The sequence below is a fragment of the Nothoprocta perdicaria genome, unplaced genomic scaffold, assembly GCF_003342845.1.
Source record: "Nothoprocta perdicaria isolate Ctin4 unplaced genomic scaffold, notPer1 scaffold_67, whole genome shotgun sequence".
NCBI lineage: Eukaryota > Metazoa > Chordata > Aves > Tinamiformes > Tinamidae > Nothoprocta > Nothoprocta perdicaria.
This window is the reverse complement of record NW_020455943.1, coordinates 3398823-3418835: the sequence shown is the minus strand read 5'-3', so window position 1 is coordinate 3418835 and position 20013 is coordinate 3398823. Positions and strand designations below refer to the sequence as shown.

At 37.7% G+C, this 20013-nt stretch overlaps 1 protein-coding gene across 1 annotated transcript in view; it reads left to right on the top strand.

The window, feature by feature from the left end:
* The window catches only part of CNTN1 (contactin 1), a 202102-nt gene that overhangs the window by 116299 nt on the left and 65790 nt on the right, over positions 1–20013 (top strand). The window contains exons 3-5 of the mRNA XM_026050261.1: positions 1552–1694; positions 17104–17245; positions 18924–19096. Of these exons, the coding sequence (XP_025906046.1) occupies positions 1628–1694; positions 17104–17245; positions 18924–19096 (382 nt within the window). The 5' untranslated portion in view covers positions 1552–1627. The remainder of the gene's footprint in view (positions 1–1551; positions 1695–17103; positions 17246–18923; positions 19097–20013) is intronic.

Sequence of the window (20013 nt, the reverse complement as noted above, 5' to 3'; positions counted from 1 at the left end):
ATGAGGAAAAGGGAAAAAACTGTAAGGTCTTGATGGCTGAAGCATGTTCCTAGTCCCCTCAGGGGGACACATGAGACTAATGCAGTGCAATGCTCCTGTCCGGTCAAAACTCGAACCAGAGACTTTCTGTCAATTGAAATAGCACTTACCTCCCAAATACTAGTGGAGATAGGTATGTATATGAAGGTGCTGTGAAATTTAAAACACTATGTTTCTTGCTGCTGGAAGTGAGAAACAGACCAGTTTTTAAACAAGATCTACAATGTCTAAATTTGGAAAATAGAACACTTCTTAGCATGGAAAGAGCAAGAATCTAGGTGAAAGCTGCTATCTGAGTCACGAGTACTTGGAACTGGGAGCTGAAGCAGAGTAACATCAAGATTGCATCTTGCAAAGAAAGGAGAATGGCATATTAGCATGCAGACACGTCCTAGGGTGCATCTTACTGAATGGTATTCAAGTGTATGTTGAGCTTACTTGTGTAATGAAATAGTAATGGATGCACTAAATGAGAAGAGTGGATAACATCAGTGTGTGGCTGAGAGATGAAAACAGCCCATCGCTGAAAAGTTGCAAACCTTGCTTTGTGTGAAGGTCATAGTGCTTGTGTTGCAGCAGAGCCAGTCAAAAGAAGAAAAAAGCAGAATGAACAAGATGTGATAGATGTAAAGAATAATTTTATACAAGCATGGCAATACATCTGTTAAAAATGAAAATTACACACTGCAAACATGATGACTCAATGCCCTAAAGACAGAGAAAACAGCCACCAGCAAGAAAGAATAAGCTGTCAAAATATTCTGATTTAAAGTAGCAGAAAATGTTATAGAATAAAAGTATTGTGGAAAATGATATCTAAATTCTTAAAATATTCAAAAGAAGCTATGTATTTCTGTGGCTTATATATAGACAGGGTATATACAGGCAGAATTTCTCGCATGGGAAAGAAAGAAAACTTTAAAAATTATGCTCAGAAAAATCCAAAGAAAACTAAAAGAAAACTAATAGTAACTTTCCATGAGATCATGAATTGTACGCTAAAAGTCTAAAAGGAATGATAAACTGGACAAAGTAGATGAATTCTGAAGGAGATTCATGTACTTCAGTACTTCTCACAGACCTAGAAATGACTATAATGTACTAAGATGAAGGATGACAGAACCTGCACTTTTATATTTACTTATATTTACTGTAAACCACACAGTTTTCTAATATTTCTAATACTGTGCAGCATTCTCACAGAGATGATCTAGATTCAATCCAAACCACATTCTTCATTTAGGAAGAGAGTGTTCACTATTAACTTTTGCCAGATTCCTTATTATCATTGGAATATCCAAGTGCTCTATAGGCCTTTAAACAACATGCACTCTGAATAAGAGAGCTCATTAATTTGATCCAGCAGATTTGATAGAACATGTATTATTCAAAAGACTATTCTGTATAAAGTATTAAGTCTTACTTTAGAGAGTTAATGCAGCAAGTTCAATGTATCAGTGAAATACAACCTTATATCAGGATTATTCACTGCTTTTTCTTCTCTCTACTCAGGTGTTTTGGGGTTCTCTGAAAACTGGCGTTGCAAGGCAAAATTCCTTTTGAGCTAATCTCTGAATAGAAGATAACCATGAAGAGAACCATGTGCCTCATAATCAGTCATCTTGTTGCACTGTGTTTTGTCCTCTGTCTCGCAGGTAAGATGACCTCCCATGTTAAGTAATTTAACTATACTTTTCCCTGTTATGTGCATTTCAAGGTCATTTCTTCTATTTGTATGAGTTTGTGCAGATACAGTGAATTATTCAACATAAATAATGAAGCTATAAGGAAGCATACATCAGGAAGCCATAATTAAAAGCTTGAAAAATTCTGATCTTGACTTCAAATTCCTTTTTCTCTATTGCAATTTAGTATATGAAATTAATTCTTTCTCTGTATTCATCTAATCTCTAATTCATCTATAGATTAATTTAATATTATAAAAAAAAAGTCAATCCTCTATTAGTTCACAGATGAGCACTTTGAATAGAAAACTGGGAATATGCGGATGAGAAGAGAGACTACACACAAAATTTAGTGCTGTAATACCACACCACTTAATAAAGTCATCATTTGCTACCAGGACAATACAAGGTAGTTTTCATAAGACAGCATGTTAATGCAGCATATACTGACTCTAGTTCAAGATTACACTTGGAAATCTTTACATAAATAGATATACATCCATGAACTTTCAAACTTTTTAAAATTTAAACTCTTTTTTCTATTTAGAAAATTAAAATTCAGGATTAAATTGAAGTGGCCAGTGCTTATTCCAGTTCTTCCAATACGGAATTTTACAACTTTCCATACAAATGTTAGTTTTCATTTGCCATCATGAATCAGATGGCTGTTACAAGCAAAGCTCCTCTCAAGGAAGAGCATGCTTATGTACTAACTGTGCGAACTGAGTTCTGAGCATGAAAAAAGAAGGATAACTAAGCTGTGCATGCACAAAATACTGACTGGCATTTGTTCAAATGTTCCATCAAAATATTGTATACTAATAATTTAGTTATTTTCTAATGCATATCACATCAGTTTGTAGATCCTTTTCTGCTTCTATAGAAAAGTTACTGATAGGATACTTCTACTATGATTTTTTTTTCTGTGTTGGGGTTCTTTGTGTAAATAATGGGTCCTTAAGCAGCCTACAGTCTTGCTTTACCTAGCCTACTTTTTCAGACTTTGTAATGTTATCATTATCATGAGATCATATTGTCTGTATTACTTAATTCAAAAATCTGATTAATCCTCTGATACAAGCCCATTGCATTTAAGAAATCACTTCATAGCTCACAGGAATGATTTCTGATTTAGTGAGAATGCAACTATATTCTTAAAGAAATTTGAACTATTCCTAGCTGTGTATTCCATGATAGAGTTCACTGAAGGATATATTAACATCTAATAAAAATCAAGATCTTAAAAATGTTGTAATCTAAGGATGGCTCTGTATTTCAAGGTCTTTTTCTTTTTTCAGATCTGAGGGCTGCTGATAGCATCAAAATAAAAGATTAAAATTTATTATTCTAATACTGGGCTTTTCCTAGACAGAGGCTGTCAGGAGCAATCAGGGATGTTACACATGTAATTTCAGGCCTGACATGTAGAGATTTGTATGCAACAAAATCGTCCAACAGTAGCCAAGTGCTGGATGTGGAATCACAGAATCAAACAAAATGGCTGAGATTGGAAGGGACCCCTAGAGATCATCTAGTCTAACCACTCTGCTCCAGCAGGGACACCAAGAGGCACAGGGCGGCACAGGGCGGCATCACAAGAGGTTTTGAAGATCTCCAAAGAAGGAGACTTCACAACCTCCCTGGGCAGCCTGTTCTATGGCTCTGTTACCTTCACAGGAAAGAAGTTCTTCCTCATTTGGAGATGGAACTTCTTGTGTTTTAATTTATACCCATTACCCCTTATCCTGTCACTGGCCACCACTGAGAAGAGTTTGGCTCCATCTTCTGTACATTCTCCCCTCAGGTACTTATATGTATTCATCAGATCCCCTCTCAATCTTCTCTTCTGCATGCTAAACAGGCCCAGCTCTCTTAGTCTTTCCTCATCCAACAGGTGCTCCACTCCCTTACGGGTCCCTTTGGTTCATAATAATGTTATATGAGTCAAACACTGAGAACAAACACTTTTTTTTTTTTTTGAAGGGTAGCACCAAATGGTTACTTGTATATTGTGTGTATTGCAGTTGTTCCCAGAAGCCAGAAATCTTGGTTACAGGACATACCATCCGAGGTGCCTTAAAGACACTTCAGAAAATAGTATGCTATTAGGATCACTAACACATGAAATGGGAAGAACAAAGATGTGCAAAATGAACTTGCATGAGTATGCATTGATGTGTTCATAGCAATATACTTTTGTCCATTTTCTTGACAGTAATCAGTTGTGTTAGCTAAATCTACGAAAAACAGGAGGCACCAGTGCAAAGTTTTTTGCGTGGAGGGAAGTTTTTAATAGTGCTGTCTGTAAAAGGCATCTTCATTTCAGAGAAAATTCCTAACTTATTTTGCAGTATGCATAATCCAATCCAATCCCATCCAGGACTTGTTCACATTTTTCCTCCAAAAAAGAAGTATGAGGCCTACCACCACCTCAAAGGAATATGGTATGGTCCTCCACTGTGGAAGACCAGTAGTTTCTAGAGTCAATGAGACTGATTGATACCCAAGGCTAGGTAGCACTCCACTCTCTACTGTTGAACTTGCTTTAATTTACTTAAATAATGAGATATCTATTTGAGTTGTAAGAATTTTTGCCTTTGTCCTCTAGTCCTTACTGTACCCTTCTGGATTATATAAACTAGAAGTTGCAGCCCTCCTTTTGCACAAGAACTTGACACTTGCTGGAGGAGCTCTGATTTCAAATGAGTGCCATCATGTCTTGGCAATTTTCTTCTTTAATGTGTTTCGTGGAAATATGAATGTCATGGAAACCAGAAAATATATAGCTGCAGTAATCAAGATGAAATGTAAGGAGTTGTTTGAGAGCTTTGACTGTATGATTAACAAGTGAAGAGTAGTTGATGTGGAGGAAGAAAAAGTACACTTCAGGCAATCTGGTCAAATCTCAGGAGGTGTTCTTGTACACATGAAATTGCGAAGGTGAATGCTGACAATGTCAACAGTGCTAGAGAGTGTGGGAATTGGGATGATTTCAAATAAATAAATAAATAAATAAATAAAAGCCCAGAAGTTCTTCTTTCAATAACAAGACCAAAGATTAGAATGAGGAGATGAGTTAGCATTGGAGCAAATGTTGAAAGCAAAATGTTCTTCATGGGGCCCATTCAAAAAGTTACTTCAGCAACTTTTAACAAACTATGTAGTTTTGTTGGAAGGATATTTGGTCCACCAAGATACCTTTTCCCCTGTGTTGCTGAGTCACAGAATCACGGAATCACAGAATCACAGAATTACAGAATCACAGAATGGTTAAGGTTGGAACCCCTAGAGGTCATCTAGTCCAACCCCGCTGCTCCAGCAGGCACACCCAGAGCATGTGGCACATGGCGGCATCCAGGAGGGTTTTGAAGATCTCCAGAGAAAGAGACTCCACAACCTCCCTGGGCAGCCTGTTCCAGGGCTCTGTCACCCTCACAGTAAAGAAGTTCCTCCTCACATGGAGATGGAATTTCCTGTGTTGCAGCTTGCACCTATTGCCCCTTTTCCTGTCACTGGCCACCACTGAGAAGAGCTTGGCCCCTTCCTCCCTACCTTCCTCCTTCATGACCTTATACATGTTAATCATATCCCCTCTCAGCCTGCTCTTCTCCAAGCTAAACAGGCCCAACTCAGTCTCATACAAGAGATGTTCCAGTCCCTTCATCATCTTTGTTGCCCTCTGCTGCACCCTCTCTAGAAGCTCCATGTCCCTAATTTTAAGTCCACAATTTTAAGTGGTTCTACCATGGAAATTGCTTTTGGGTTGACAGATCCATGGCACTGTTGCCCTGAAACAGACCTACCAGATGAACTGCTCTGGAGCCAGGAAACTTAAAACTTTCAGAGTCAATATCTTTTGAGATGTTTCACTGTATGGTCTGTCTCAGATTTGAAGATACCAACCAAGAATCCCAAAACTCTTGAGAATTCATGCTTCGAGCTGTGAGAGTTTCCAGATTTACCTGCTGGAAGCATTTGAAAAACACAGAGCTAGAAAGCTGAGAAATTGAAAGCCACCCTGACGCGAGAAGTTCAGAATTTGGCTTGAAAGGGTCACATTTATTTTGACACTTAGTGAAACAAGAATTCTTACTTGTTTTCAATTATTTTTCCTGCTGTAGGAAATTTACTTCCCCCCCCCCCCCCCAAACTGAAATGTTTATTTTTATTCTTTTGGAATTTGCTTGGGATTAAACATTCTGACTTTTAACCAGTATTGTTTTTGGGCAGATTTTAAAAAACACTGCATGGCTGTCCATTGCCCATTAATGGGGAATCTAGAGTTACTTGAATGTCAGGAAACAAGCACTGCATGATCAATGCACCTGAGATGTAGGCAGAGATTGTCTTCTGCAGTGAGATAGGGAAAATGTTTAGTTTCTAGGTAAATTAGTGCTTTAAATGTACTCTTGCAGATATAAATCGATGAAAAAGCCGTAAGTAATTTGGCCTTTCACTTCCTGGATATAACAGACAGTTATAATAAGGGTTGCTTTTCGGAGTGCACTTTGAGCAGTGCAAGGCAAATGAGAGCAGCAAATCACTCCTCAGGGAATATGGTGATGAATGTCAGTCCACTGCCAGAAAAGTTATTTCATGCCTTTTAATGGTAATATTTGACTCTTCTCCTTTTTCCTTTGACGACTGTGCTCACTCCAAGACACTTCTAAGTTGCAAGACTTCTTGTTCAGATTCATATTTTAATGCTGACTCTGTATTTTAGACTCCTCTCATCATGCTCATCCCATACAAATCAGTTATCCAAACAATGGGATGATGACCTTGGGCCAAAATGATTAATAGTCCATTTCAGCAGCAAGCTTACTTTGTTTCTTTCTCCAAAAGACAAATTAAAAACTGCAAAAAAGGCCTTATTTTCTTTTGCTCATGAATACTTCATTACATTTGGATATAAGAGGAATGAATAGCAAAAAAATGTCACTGTATTCTTCAGATGTTTTCTTTCTAATCAAACCATCCTATTTTAGGGGACATGCCAGGGTGGGACTTTGAAATGTAGGGCCGGGTAGTACCTGATCTGAGGTCAGATGAGACTTCAATAGCAGCTTTCATTCTATTGACACTTTTGGCTTCTACCAAAATTAAGCCAATAGTACAAGGTAAGAATACCAGAAGTAGTTCTATTATTTAGGGAACCTAATGCCTTATGTTCAAAAATTGTATCTCTATTTAGTATCTTAAGCCAGAAAACCAGTAAGACACAGGGATTGTTAACACAGGACAGTTAATTCAACCTGTGTATGAGAATGTGATTAGACAGTACACTAATTTTTTGTGTGTTTCATATTTCATATGCATTTGGAAGACTTATGTGAGAGCGTTGTGCAGAATAGCTAGTGCACTCTAATTCCCAATTTGCTGAGTACTAGCAGTCCCATGAGATCAAGCTCTTAGCCTTTTAAGTCACTTCCAATATCACACTTTGATTTCTAAGGAAAATCATCTAAATGACTTAAGTATCTGATTGACAATGTGAGTATGCTTAAAACCATAATTGGTGGGGTTTTTTTTTGACATTCCTATTGGTAGTCTCAGAAGACAAGCAAACTTTATCCTCTCATTGTTAGGCATAAGTGGAGAAATTTGCTTTGCCAAGAGTTGGCACTTTACATACTTGAAACTTGCTGTAAAGGAGAGACTGCATAATTAACTACATTAACTCATAAGGAGCTTCAGTGGCACATGTGAGGAGGGAGTAGGTAGGAGCAATTCTTCTGTCCCTTTCAGCCCATACAAAAAGAAGCAGCCTTCCTCAAGACAGTCTAACCTTTTTGTATGTGCTGAAGTGGGACTACTTCAGTGGTTACTTGTTCTGTTTGAGTGCTGATGGGTTCTTGGGATTTGGTGACCCTATAACCTCTTAATGGCTTGCACTGGTAGCTCTTCTGCATCAGGGTGACTGATTCTTTTGTCTAATCTATGAAATGCTGCATCACAAATGTTATGGTCTTGAAAATGTTATTCCTTTAGCACATAAGCTTCCCATTAATGCCAAGTGCAACTTTTCACACTTGATTATGCAAGTAGAAAAATCCAAACCTTAAATTATATATAGCTATGAGGTTTTTTGTTTGTTTGCTTTTTTGCTTTTTTTTTTTTTTTTTTTTATCAAAGTGGTATATTCAAAAATACATGTTGAGAACCGAAGGCTGGAATCTGCATAATTTAAAACTTTTTAATCAGTATATGGCATTATTCACAATTGCTAGAGAGAGATGTGCGTTCTCCTCTAAAGATAAGGAGTAGGTTAATATGCTCAAATGCGGGTAAATACTCTTTCCTTGGACATATTGAATACTGTTTGAGATACATTTTTAAAAAGCAGATGGTTTCTACACTTGTGATAGCAATACGAAACCTGAAGAGCTTGTTATAGTTAAGATAATGAATGAATCCTTGACACTTCTGAACAGCATCCATTAGCCTTCAAGGTTAATCTAGGCATGTGCTGTGTCAACAGATCTTTGGCCCTGTGTAGTGTGAAAATATGTAACAAGATATGGCAGTGTCGAAGAGATCAATACTAGTGAGAAGGACAGCAAATGTCTTGAGCAGTCAGTCGCCTTTAGCAGTGTTAAATGTCATGGCTAAGTGGTACAGGAAGCAGGGACAGAAGTAGTTGCTCATTAGAAAAATGGAATAAAGATGCTAATGCAAATAATTCTGTTTTTTTATTTAACTTATTTCTGACATTGATCTGCAGGAAAAAATATCACTATGGTGTACTATCAATATTCACCTCTAATGAGAGACCTTTAACGAATGCAGATTACATTCAGTGCTGTCTCGTTCTTTGCTTTAGGAAAGCAGTAGAATCATTTTACCTCTTCTTCTGCAGATGATGAAGTTAAAGGTCTTAGTATGTAGGGAAGCTTGTGTAGCCCTCCCATAGTCAGACACCTTGTGCTGAAAATATATTTTTATAAAAAGAAAAACATCTAAAAATAAACCTATTGTGGAGCCTTAATAACCTTATATTTATCTTCAAAATGCATTAATTTTTTATACGTGCTGAAAGGGAAACTCTTAGACAATTATGTTTTCCATTTTCAGAACAAAATTAAAAAATAATCATAACTTTTTAAAAAGCTTTTTTTTTTAAAAAAAATACATGATGTTGCTGTTTATCAGTTCTTAGAGTTCTCTCAAAGCAAAAGTGTTCCACTTTAGTACAATCCATAGAGACAGAATATCAATAGCTTTGTGTGTGAGGATAAAGTAAAAAGATTATTGTTATTCCTCGGTGATGGATTTTCCATATCCACTGCATGAAATATGGATTACTAGGAGACAATGTGAAAAGGCATGTGTTGTAAAGAATGCAGAAAGGGAAGATGTGCTGGAAATTATCTGTTCTTACATTATGATATAAAATCAGGAATTGAGAATAAAGTTTAATTCATAACATTCTTTGCTTATTGTCATATAAGCAGTATGAAGACAGAATGATACACAGATGTTGTAACACAGTTTAGTGATTTACCTAAGTGCCAGAAAAAAACATTATGAAACGCTAATAGTTTGAAGCATGCATTACTTTGCATGAGGCTTGCTTTTTTAGCCTCATGCAAAGTAATGCATGCATCCTAGGCCAAGTGATATCTCATTGATACAAATCCAGAAAATTCCCAAGGCTGGGAAGTCACTAAGGCTGTCAAAGTGTAGAACCAATTTTAAAAAATTCATAAACATAGAAAATATCATTAAAAATTTGGGGGCTGAAGGAAGGGTTCTGACTCTATTGAATGAAGTACTTGAGCATGACTAGGATCTCTTATTTCAGCAGTGCTGTGCCAAATGCTTAGGGGTTACCATTTGCTCAGTGGTATTTCTTCAGGCATTTCTCTTAATGAAAAATATAGCTACAGACTGGGGAAATTCCCTTGGAATACTGAGTGGTAGCTGATATTGTCAGTACTTGTTATTCATACTCCAAATTGCAAAGTTCTCTCCATTTTGTGACTAATTGAAGGTAATTAACTGAGGTCCTTTTGCTTTCTTATAGTATATCCCTGATCCAGAGGGAGTGCTAGTGTGGATTAAATTCTCTCTCATTCCCTGGACTGTAGGTTGTTCTGATTTAGAGTTAGGTCAGTTAAGTCTTTCTGAGAACTAAGCAAAGCCTGACAGCAGACCCCACAGAGCAAAGAAGCCCCACAGTCCTTGCTAGCTCTGCAGAAGGAAGGAAAGATTGTGCGGACCAATTTTCCTTTTTTTTTTTTTTTTTTTTTTTCCCCCCGAATGAAATTATAAAAACTTAAATTTCCAAAATCATGTATTTGTTTCATATGTATTGGCTTCAGCTTCTTGCATAACCACTTGTCAAATGTAATCCAAGCATGAAATACTGTTTTATAAACAGATTTAGGAAAGCTTAGGCGGCTTTAGGAAACCAAGGCAGCAATCCAGAGAGACAGTAGTTTTACCCCAGGCAGTTTGTGGATTAAAACCGTGTTTTGAGATTTATTGTTTATAGATCCAAGTGTAGTATCTGTGCTGGTGGTAAAAGATCCATAGACATATTACATCAAAATAACAGCAGTTTTGGAAAAGGAACTGATAAATTATTGAGCATGGTGGAAACTTTACTCCTGATTGTATGAATAAAATCACTGTTTTGAGAGATTTTTACATCAAGTTCATGGGGAAAAAATGTTTAACGTTTTGTATTGACATGGCATTCCATGGATGGTGCTCAGTTTGGCTAGCAAGGTTCGGATACACTGTTAACATGTTGGTGCAGGGGAGAGTCTAACAACAATGATTTCTCTTCATGCTTGACCTTCTCCATTTTCTTTGAGCATCCGAGAGCCTTATGGAACAAATAAGAAGCAGAAACCTCAGCTCCACTTCTGATGCTGCACTGAAGTGGAAGAATAATTTCTTCAGGGCAAAGACTGTTTCCTTGGCAATGTGTCTCTGCTCCTTGATCTTCCACAGAGGTTTCTTGTCACTGCTGCAATACAGGCAAAACCTGTGATGTCTCCTCAGCTGCAGAGGTGTGGGCAAGGCCACCACTGTGTCTTCTCTCCTTTTAAAAGCTGAAGAAACCAGAGATAAATCGATAGATTTCCTATTGATAGTAATAGCCCCAAATGTAGCTCAGAAGACTGAATTGTAGGAAGAGGCTTCTGCACTGGATTCAGTGCCAGGAATCAGCTCCTGGCACCCTGCTACCCTGGCACCAGCTACCCTGGAGTCGGCTGGGAGCATCTAGGTCATGCAGTCGGGTAAATCCAGACTCTGATACAGGAAGATGGAACTTGCTCCATTTTAACTATCTGTGAGTTAGGTACATGATAATCTAAGGTGGGTGTTTCAGCTCCCACTGTGGTTGATGCAGAAGGCAGGACGGGGTGACGTGCCTGCTGCAGATGCCTGTCTGACCCCTCTGACTCTTAGGAAAACCTGTGTAGCTCCCTTGGATCCCTAAATCCCTAGGTTTTAAAGTTATGTGAGCTAAATCACATACATCATGTCAAGAGGCTCTGAATTTATCACAATACACAGGAAAGAAGAATTAATAGAAGGGAGAAAAACAATTATTATTCTTTCTGTCTCAACATTTATCAAACTTTTTCTCTTCTGTATCATCTCACTAAGGTTTGAGATACAGGAGTGCTCCAAATACAGACTATCTGTAAGAAAAGCCTGTTAAAGCATTTTATGTTCCATGACTTGCCACATTTATTACTAAGCAACTCCTAAAAACATTTGCAACATACAAAATCAGTAGTTGAGAATGCATAAAACAAAGGCAAACAATTAGGTTTTATTTACTTTTCTGGATTGGAAACAAATATGGTCATGAATTGCAGTTTTCTTTAGTGAACTAAAGGAAATTATGATGGTCTTTAAAAAACTATGTATTTCTAACTTGCCTTTCTGTTAGAGTTCACACAGACACTGAGGTTTTACTGTTTTTCAGGAGTTTTTCTTCATGACACTATCCTTCATCTGTGAACTGATTTTCAAAATAAATTAGCACCATGTAAGGATGGGGCTGATCATAAAATAAACTGCTGTGGCTAAAAGTGATGTGGATGGCTGGTGATGAACAGACTAACACTGGTGTCTCTCAAGAGAGAAATTTATTTTCTCAGCACTGTAATGCACTGAAATTGATGTTTTGAGTTCAAGATTATATATTGTCTATGGTAACAGGCTGGTACTATTGTTTAATACTACACAGAATGTAAATGTTATTTGTGTATATAAAGGCTTCCATTGTAAATGAGGAATGGGAAAAGTGATTGTGCAGAGACCTTCTTGGTGCACTTTTTAATTCAGTATTTCATACTACTAGAAATAAGCAGCCATATAACTCAATGTGACAGTGTTTAGTAAAACTCTGGATATTCAGAACTTTTTGGGAAGTTCCTCAGAAAGGTCCAAGTATTGAAGGTAAGGCTTAGATAGTAAAAGAAAAACAATTCTTCTAATTTTAAGGACTGTTAGACGTTGCAGTGGAAGTTCTGAAGAAGTTATGGAGTCTTACTCACTGGAAGGTCTTTATAACTAGTCAAAAAAGATATCTTTTGGGCTGATTTGGTGTGTCAGTCCCTGTTTTATGCATTTTTATGATAGAAGGGGAAGCAACCAATATGCTGTGATTTAAAGGATTAAAATTCATGTGTTTAGAAAATCAAAAGTGAAAACCTGGAAGTCTTGATGCCCAGAATATTAGAAGTACATTCATCTTCTGCAGGTCCATAACAGAGTGGGAACAGTCCTGGCAACTCTTTAGATGAAATTTGACAAAAATTAATGTGTTATCACTAGAGGGATAGTGCAGGCTGCTCAAGCAAGGAAATGCATCTGATTGATAGTAACACCACACAGATCTAAGAATACAGTGAAATTATCCTGAACAGTTTTTTTAAAATACTGTTTAACAGGACTGTGTGGGGAAAAAAAGTTGGGAAGAGCTAAGCTGAGCTCTGCATGTGGGTATGGGTGCACGTGAGCATTGCCCAGCCTTTCCTAGGCAGTAAGAAGGGGAGAGAAGCTGACTGCCTCCAGTTCATTTCCTTCACCTGTCCCTCTAACACTGTCCATATTTTTGCCCCCAAATCATATCTCTATTATGAGGTATGTAATGCTGGGCTGTATTTTCAGGCACCTGAAAACCAAACCATACAGAACTTCCTTTTTGCCTGTTTTGGTTGCTCCAGCTCTGTCTCCTACACAGTTCACTAGTTTCACCATCTCCTCTTTCTAGCTATTGCTATTTCCTGTCAATCCACTGATGTAAAGGCAACCTCAGGTCATTTGTCCATTCCACACAAAATAGCCATAGGGCTAAAACCTGCGTCCTCTCTTTCTCACTGTCTCCCAAGATTCATAGGTTTTTATCATACCTCTTCTCTATGGCTCAGAGTCCTGAGCCTCAAAACCCACATGCACATGTGCCCATGCTTCTCCCCATCTGAACTCAGCATTCATCCTGTATGGAGTTGGATAGCAACCTCATACGGAGGACAGACAACGAGGCTTCTCTGGTATCATGAATAGTGTATTCTTATTGTGTTTCTGAATGAAGATGAGTAATCCATGCTGGAATCTTACTTAGTTAATTTAGGATATTTTTCATGTAAAATAACTGTGTTTAGTTTTGACAAGACACTCTTCCTTTTATCCTTATGTCAATCTTCAGCTAGGAGAAAAAAAAAAGGAAATGTTGCAGAGGGTCTGCAGTCTTTGCCTTTATGAGGACAAATAAAATTGAAAAGTCATAGTAATGACTTATATCCGTGGTAGTTTTGCTGAAGTCATTCATCACTGAAGAAACAATTCAGAATTTCTCTGCTATGTTTGTTCCTGATGTGAATAATTTAGTGTCAGTGTAATTTGGGCAATAGGTGGAATTAATAAATTATACATAGAATTATATTGAGAAAATAGTTTAATGAAAGATGCTCTTTAGCAACAGGAGACAGGGATCAGGATATTGGAAATAAAACACAAAAAGTTGGTCTACGTTGAACATATATTTTATATTTTCAATTACCTTTATATTTAAAGATAGTAATGTTAAGTATAATTTGCTTATCCAAAAGGAGGTGGACATAAGGAACAAGGGAAAGCAAGAAGCATGGAGCATAGAAGCTACAAGGCCATTGGAGTGGGCAGATGTTCACGATAAAGAAGAGCTTTATGGTGAAGGGTGGGAGTTCCAGGGAGGATTGATCGAAAGCTGATCAGCTACTGATTTGTGGTGGAATTTTCCTTTTTAAAGCTTGAATAATGCCAACGGAATGAATATGGGTTGGAAAACGTCTTCCTTTCTATATAACCAGGGAGACATCTTACATTGGTGTATTCCTTTTATCACTTATATTAACCAAAAATGTGATCCAAGTTATCAAGAGTCTAAAAAGAAATTATATTTCTGCAGCATTGAAATAGTAATAGTAGCTAATATAACTGTTGCTTAGAATGCACAATTAAATCATTTGACAGCTAGTGCTTTTTTTACTAAAATACATTTATATGGAAGAATCTGACATTACTTGAATTAAATATATACTATTTTATTGCACTGATTAAGCCCTTTTATTGTGACTTTTTTGACTTTTTTTTCTCTACTCTTGTCAAAATTTCATGACTTGACTGGGAAATTACTGCCTTAGGTGATTTCTGATTGTTATTTTCAGACAACTATTTGGTATCTTTTCTGAACATGTTGTATATTTTATATTACGAGCTCTTACAGGTTTGTGCTGTGAAAATAAAGGTGTGCTAATATAACTTGATATTTCATTTGCAAGGCTTTCAGATATATCTGTCTTAGTTAGACAGTACATTGTTCAGATGGTTCAGTTAACACGACAAGGTTTTTCCTTTCCACTGAATGGGTGGCAGCATATCCCCCTGCTCCTGTTCTCTCATGCCCACTCCTATCCCATCCTTGGTACTGACATGGATGTTCATCCGTGATCCAATTAAGCTCACTTAACTGGTAGAAAACTGATCTAGGAAGCTAAGGGTGAATAGATACCCACCTTCTTCAGCTCTGTCAGCTATCCTAGAAGTCAGACAAGCATGAGAGGTTTTGCAAGAACAGCTAGAGGGGAAATGACACTGCCCAGCCGGGGTATCCGCTGGAGAGGGGACAGGACTGTCTTCCAGCAGTGTCCACTGTTATAGAGGATCCATGATGTTGTCTGGCGCACAGAGGTTTGCTTGACTTTCACAAAGACTTCCTAATACATTTTAGCCTTACTGAAAATCCTAAATCTCTTTTGTAGAATTCACTATACAAAGCCTTGAATAGCTAGAACTAGAAGAGAGGTTTTGCTCCAACTTCAAGTCCCGATCACATGCAATGTACCCAGAAAAGAAGGTAGTAAGAGTCTTTGAGAGGTCATGTACACCATCCTCTTGTCTGAAGAAGGACCAGAATTAGTGAAATGTGTCTGTCTTCTCATCCCTTGCTTCTGTGATAGAACCATTTTCTTCTTCCTTTCTGTATGTTAATGTCTCCCTTGCTCCTGGAAGCAAAATTTCAGTCCAGTCCTTCAATCAATCTTTTTTTTCCAGATACCCCCAATCTATCCTCCTTCAATCCCCAACCTTAATTACAGGTGCACACTTTTCATGTAAGACATGAGCATTTTGTGCTATTTTTTTTTTCACAGGGCCTTTCTCTTCCTTTTTTCTGCCCCATGCTGTGTTGGTTGTTGGTCTGCACTCAATTTTATGTCTGTGAATGAAAGGTTTATTCATTGCCACTCCTAACATGCATCCTACTCATCTTTTTCTGCTCAACTAGATATCTGAAACTGATTTCAGAATAGATTGCAGCAGAACTGCCATTATAAAGCATATTTGGTAGGTGTGAGAAACAGACGTTCACTCAGGCTAACTAATAGTGTTGGAAGCATTAAAAATGCATGCCATGAGTTGCCTAAGTGGTCTGTAACATCGTTTAAGTCCTAAGGTCCATACAGTGCAGCTGCATGTGATATGGCTGGCTGTTTGCTGCTAGCAGCCCTTGTTATTTTATATTCATATTTAAGTACCACACAGAAACTGCCACCGGGTTTGTGGCCCAGCCATTTCAGGCCTTGTGCAAATACATCGTCCCTGCTTCTACAGTCTAACACGACTTCTTCTTTTGATCTAATGGTATGGAAGTTTGTGTGTAGTATTGTGCTTTAAAATACCAAAGCAGGCAGATCATTTTAGAAAGCTCTGCCCTTCTTTTTAGTGCTCCTCTCTGCTTCTCTGTAAGGCTTCTCTTCTCTGAATTCCTCGGGCAAATGAAGTTGCCTGACTGTAAATACCACAGCAGCCCCGCGCCTTTTGGACCCGTTCCTGTCCCCAAGGGAAACAGTGATTATTTTCATGCTAACTAGAACTGGGAAGTGATCATACTTTCTACCCATTTGCACAAAGTTTTCTGCTAATGCTCTAATCTACTGTCTACTTGTGAATAAAGATTCTTTTATGCACATATGTTATTTTAATACTTACACAGTAGACAGCTTTTGATTACATAATAGGTTCTGTATTGTCTTTTATGTTTTATAAAACCATCCTAATTCAATCTAAAAATCATTAAAACCAAGTTCAAGAAGAGAATAAGATCATAGTTTGATTAAGTACTTTTACCTCTTCATTGCCGATTTACATGCTAATCTATGAAGATTTTTTTAAACGCAGCATTATAGATATGTAGTGCTTTTTTTTTTTTCTTTCTCTCCCCAGAAGCATAGATAATAATGCATAGTACTAAAAATTTCCCCAGCCAACACAGAAGAGCAACCTTATACAGGAGGAGAGAAGAAATGCAGTAGGAGCAGGTAGACCCTTAAACTTTAAAACTGCTTTATAGCAGTATCAACAAATGGAGGAGAATAAAGATTAGAAACACCGTTTGTTGTCAAAACTTACTTTCAACATTTATTGGCATTTGAGAGACTGACGATGCAAGCTTAAATTATTTTTAATACAGGAGGTTGAATAAAAGAACAGAAATGAGTTTTGGAAACTGTTGAAGGCTCAGCTGTCCGCTCTAAGATTAATATTTTCTTTATACAGTGCAGTAAAGATTCCTTCAAAATATATTAAACACTTAGAGCTAAGTAGGAGCTAAGGAACACTTAATCTTTGGAATATTGCTTTGTGGCTAGATCTGTTTGAGGAGAATTTGTTGGCCTCTCTGAAGCAAATTTTCACTTATTTTCTTTGTATAGTGCAATAATGATTCCTTTCATATATATATATATAAAAAGCACTGGAACTAAGTAGGTCATAAGATAAGGAGCACTTAAGCTTTAGATTTTTGCTTTGCATTTGGATTTTTTTTTTCTGGTGAGAATTTATTTTTTAACTAATAATTGCTTTAAAACAGCCTTAGTTCCAGAGGAAGGAAACAAAGGTTATGGACCTGTTTTTGAGGAACAGCCCATTGATACCATCTACCCAGAAGAATCTTCAGATGGGCAAGTTTCAATGAACTGCAGGGCTCGAGCAATTCCTTTTCCTACTTACAGGTAAGATCTTTCTGTATTTTACATAGTAAAATGGAATCATTGGCTGTCTTAATGGATAGCTACTGTCTTCAGTGCTGGAAGGTAATGGGAGCCTTGCTGTTTTTCAGAATCAACCTTCACTTGCTTTGCCAGCAGCAGACCAGACTGCAGGTGTTAAAAGCTTCCCATTCCTGTTGCACTAAATGTTTTCAGCATTCAAAACCAATGGTGGTCCAGATATGAAATGAAAGCAAAATCTTTAAAAAATAATAAAGAAGCCATCTTTCCAGCTTAGGTTAGGGGGACTGAAGTTCAGGTTTTTCCTGTTTCAGTTTCCTATTTTACTCTGAAAGAAGAACCACGAGTTGGATGTGGATATCCTACAGCCTGTGATGCTTTTGCAGCCGCCCTCTTGTAGAGACACCCATAAATAGGCCTGATAAACCATTGAAGAAGTGAAAAACTTTATTTTATTACATCTTGAAAAACCTGTTATTTATTTATTTGGTTTTAGTTGAATTTAACATATTTGTCGCTTAGATTATTTCTACTATCATTTCTTTATTTGAGAAATCGCAATTTTAATCTCAAAAGTCATTATTCAGAAAACGTTGGTACAACTTTTCAAAAAGGAAGCAAACTAAATGCTTTCTCATTTGCAAAAACTACTATACGTCTTTAGTGTATGAAGATTTTTCTTTCTCCTTAAGTAGTAAGTTGTCTCCTATTTTGCTCAGGAAATTTGACGTTCCTTGCAAACAAGATGATGGGCTCCCCCTTGTGGCCACAGTAGTACATATACATTCCTATAGCTCCTAGATCCTGGGGTCACACTCACTTGTATTGAAAGTTGGTAGAGGTGGGTAATGGATATGCATCATCTATTGAGTTCCTCCCCTAGTTTGAGAAGTGGAGGTTGCAGCAACTCAATGAATTAACTGCAGGGTTTTACAGTTATTAAGATGGGAATTACTAGTTTTTTTTGATTATAATAAATAGGCTTTACATCCAATTTACAAAATATTTGTAGCCCCTAGAGCGAATTCACAAGAAGCTTCTGAACATCACATTAATCCTTAAAGATCCAGAAGGATCTTTTAAGGCCAATGTGGCCCGGGCTAGCTATCTCATTGAGGATATTTGTAGTCCCAGTGCTGGTTGTGCTCTGTGTCTGTGCTGTCTTCTAAGTATTTGTTTCAGGACCTGGTAGCAGAGGATCTGGGGCTGAAAGGACCTGAGCAAGGGCCATCCTGAAGCCCAGGCAAAGCAGAGCCATTACCTGGGCTGAGTCCCTGCTCCTCGCAGTGCCTGACCTGTTGTCAGTGTTGTGCCATTAGCAAAGACAGGGTGAATCAGCTTGTCCTAAGCTCTGTGCAGCTGTATTTATGTTTCCAGCACCTGAGCTGTCTCATTTGCAGCCAATTAGAGCGTCCTGTAATACACTGCCAGCAATCAAGATTAACCTGGGACACATCTCTTGGAAGGTTGAAGCAAACTGAGATAAAGAATCTATGAAGTTTGTGAAGTTATGGGCTTTTGCTGGAGAAAAATGAGAACATGTACAGAAATGTGATTAACAATATATGAGATTATTAATATAACATGTGAACCCATTAGAAAGTTGTTTTTCAAATCGTATTTCTTACCAGATTGGTTTTTGGGGTGCAAATCTTACATCTGTCTTGTCTTTTTTTAATAGGTGGAAACTCAACAACTGGGACATTGATTTAACAAAGGAACGCTACAGTATGGTGGGAGGCAGACTGGTAATCAATAATCCAGAGAAATCGAAGGATGCTGGAAAATATGTCTGCATAGTATCGAATATCTTTGGAACTGTTAGAAGCAGCGAAGCCACTCTGCGTTTTGGAAGTAAGCAAATGTTTATGACAAAATATTTAGAAACATTCCAGTTAGGTTGAGATGTCCAATGTTTTACATTGCAGTGTTTAGCTACATACATCATAGAGCTGTATTAGTAAGAACAATCTTGTTCCCTTAGTCTGCAGAGATGTTCTTTATTATTCGGCTCACCTTAAAAGCTGTTGAGTAATTTATTATTAAATTATTAATGGAAGAGACTCACAAAGCCAGATCTTGAAATCATCATGTGGAGACTTTTATTTTAAGGCATGGTAGAACCTTAGGGGAAAATAGGCCCAGAAGGAGACACAAGTTTGGATGGATGGTGGCCAGGCTGTGGTCTGGTGAAGCTGCAGCTGGGCTGCCTGATGGGGGAAGGCACCGTGCCCTGGAGTAAAGTGGACTCCTCACTCCTGCTGTCCAGTAAACGCCCTGCTGGGGGCATTTCTGTCAACTTCAGAAAATCATGATCTAATCTTCTAAGTGCCTACATATGCACAAACATACCCCATCAACAAATGCATGCATTGCAGAGAACTGATGTGCTGCATGAAGTTTAATATAAAATTTTCTCGCTGAAGATCGGAACTTTGGGACTTTTGTTTTATTTTGCCTTTTTATTGCTGGCAGTATTTTTTTATTAGAAGACAAAAAAAAAGAATCAACTGACTCTTTGTGACCATTCACAAAGCTCTGGGAGGCATTTAATCTCAATATAAGGTGATTGGAGCTCCTCTTGTCTCCCTGAGCAGTTTCACTCCCTACTGTGTAAGACTAGAAACAAAACGAAATCTTCCTTTTTCTGCTGGTAATTGTGATACTGTGGGATTACATATCTCAAGTAGACTCAAGAGAGTGCTAGGAGCTGCTAGAGCATGTAAGAATTAATATAGATTTAGTCTTTGCTTTGCACAGCATATTTTCTA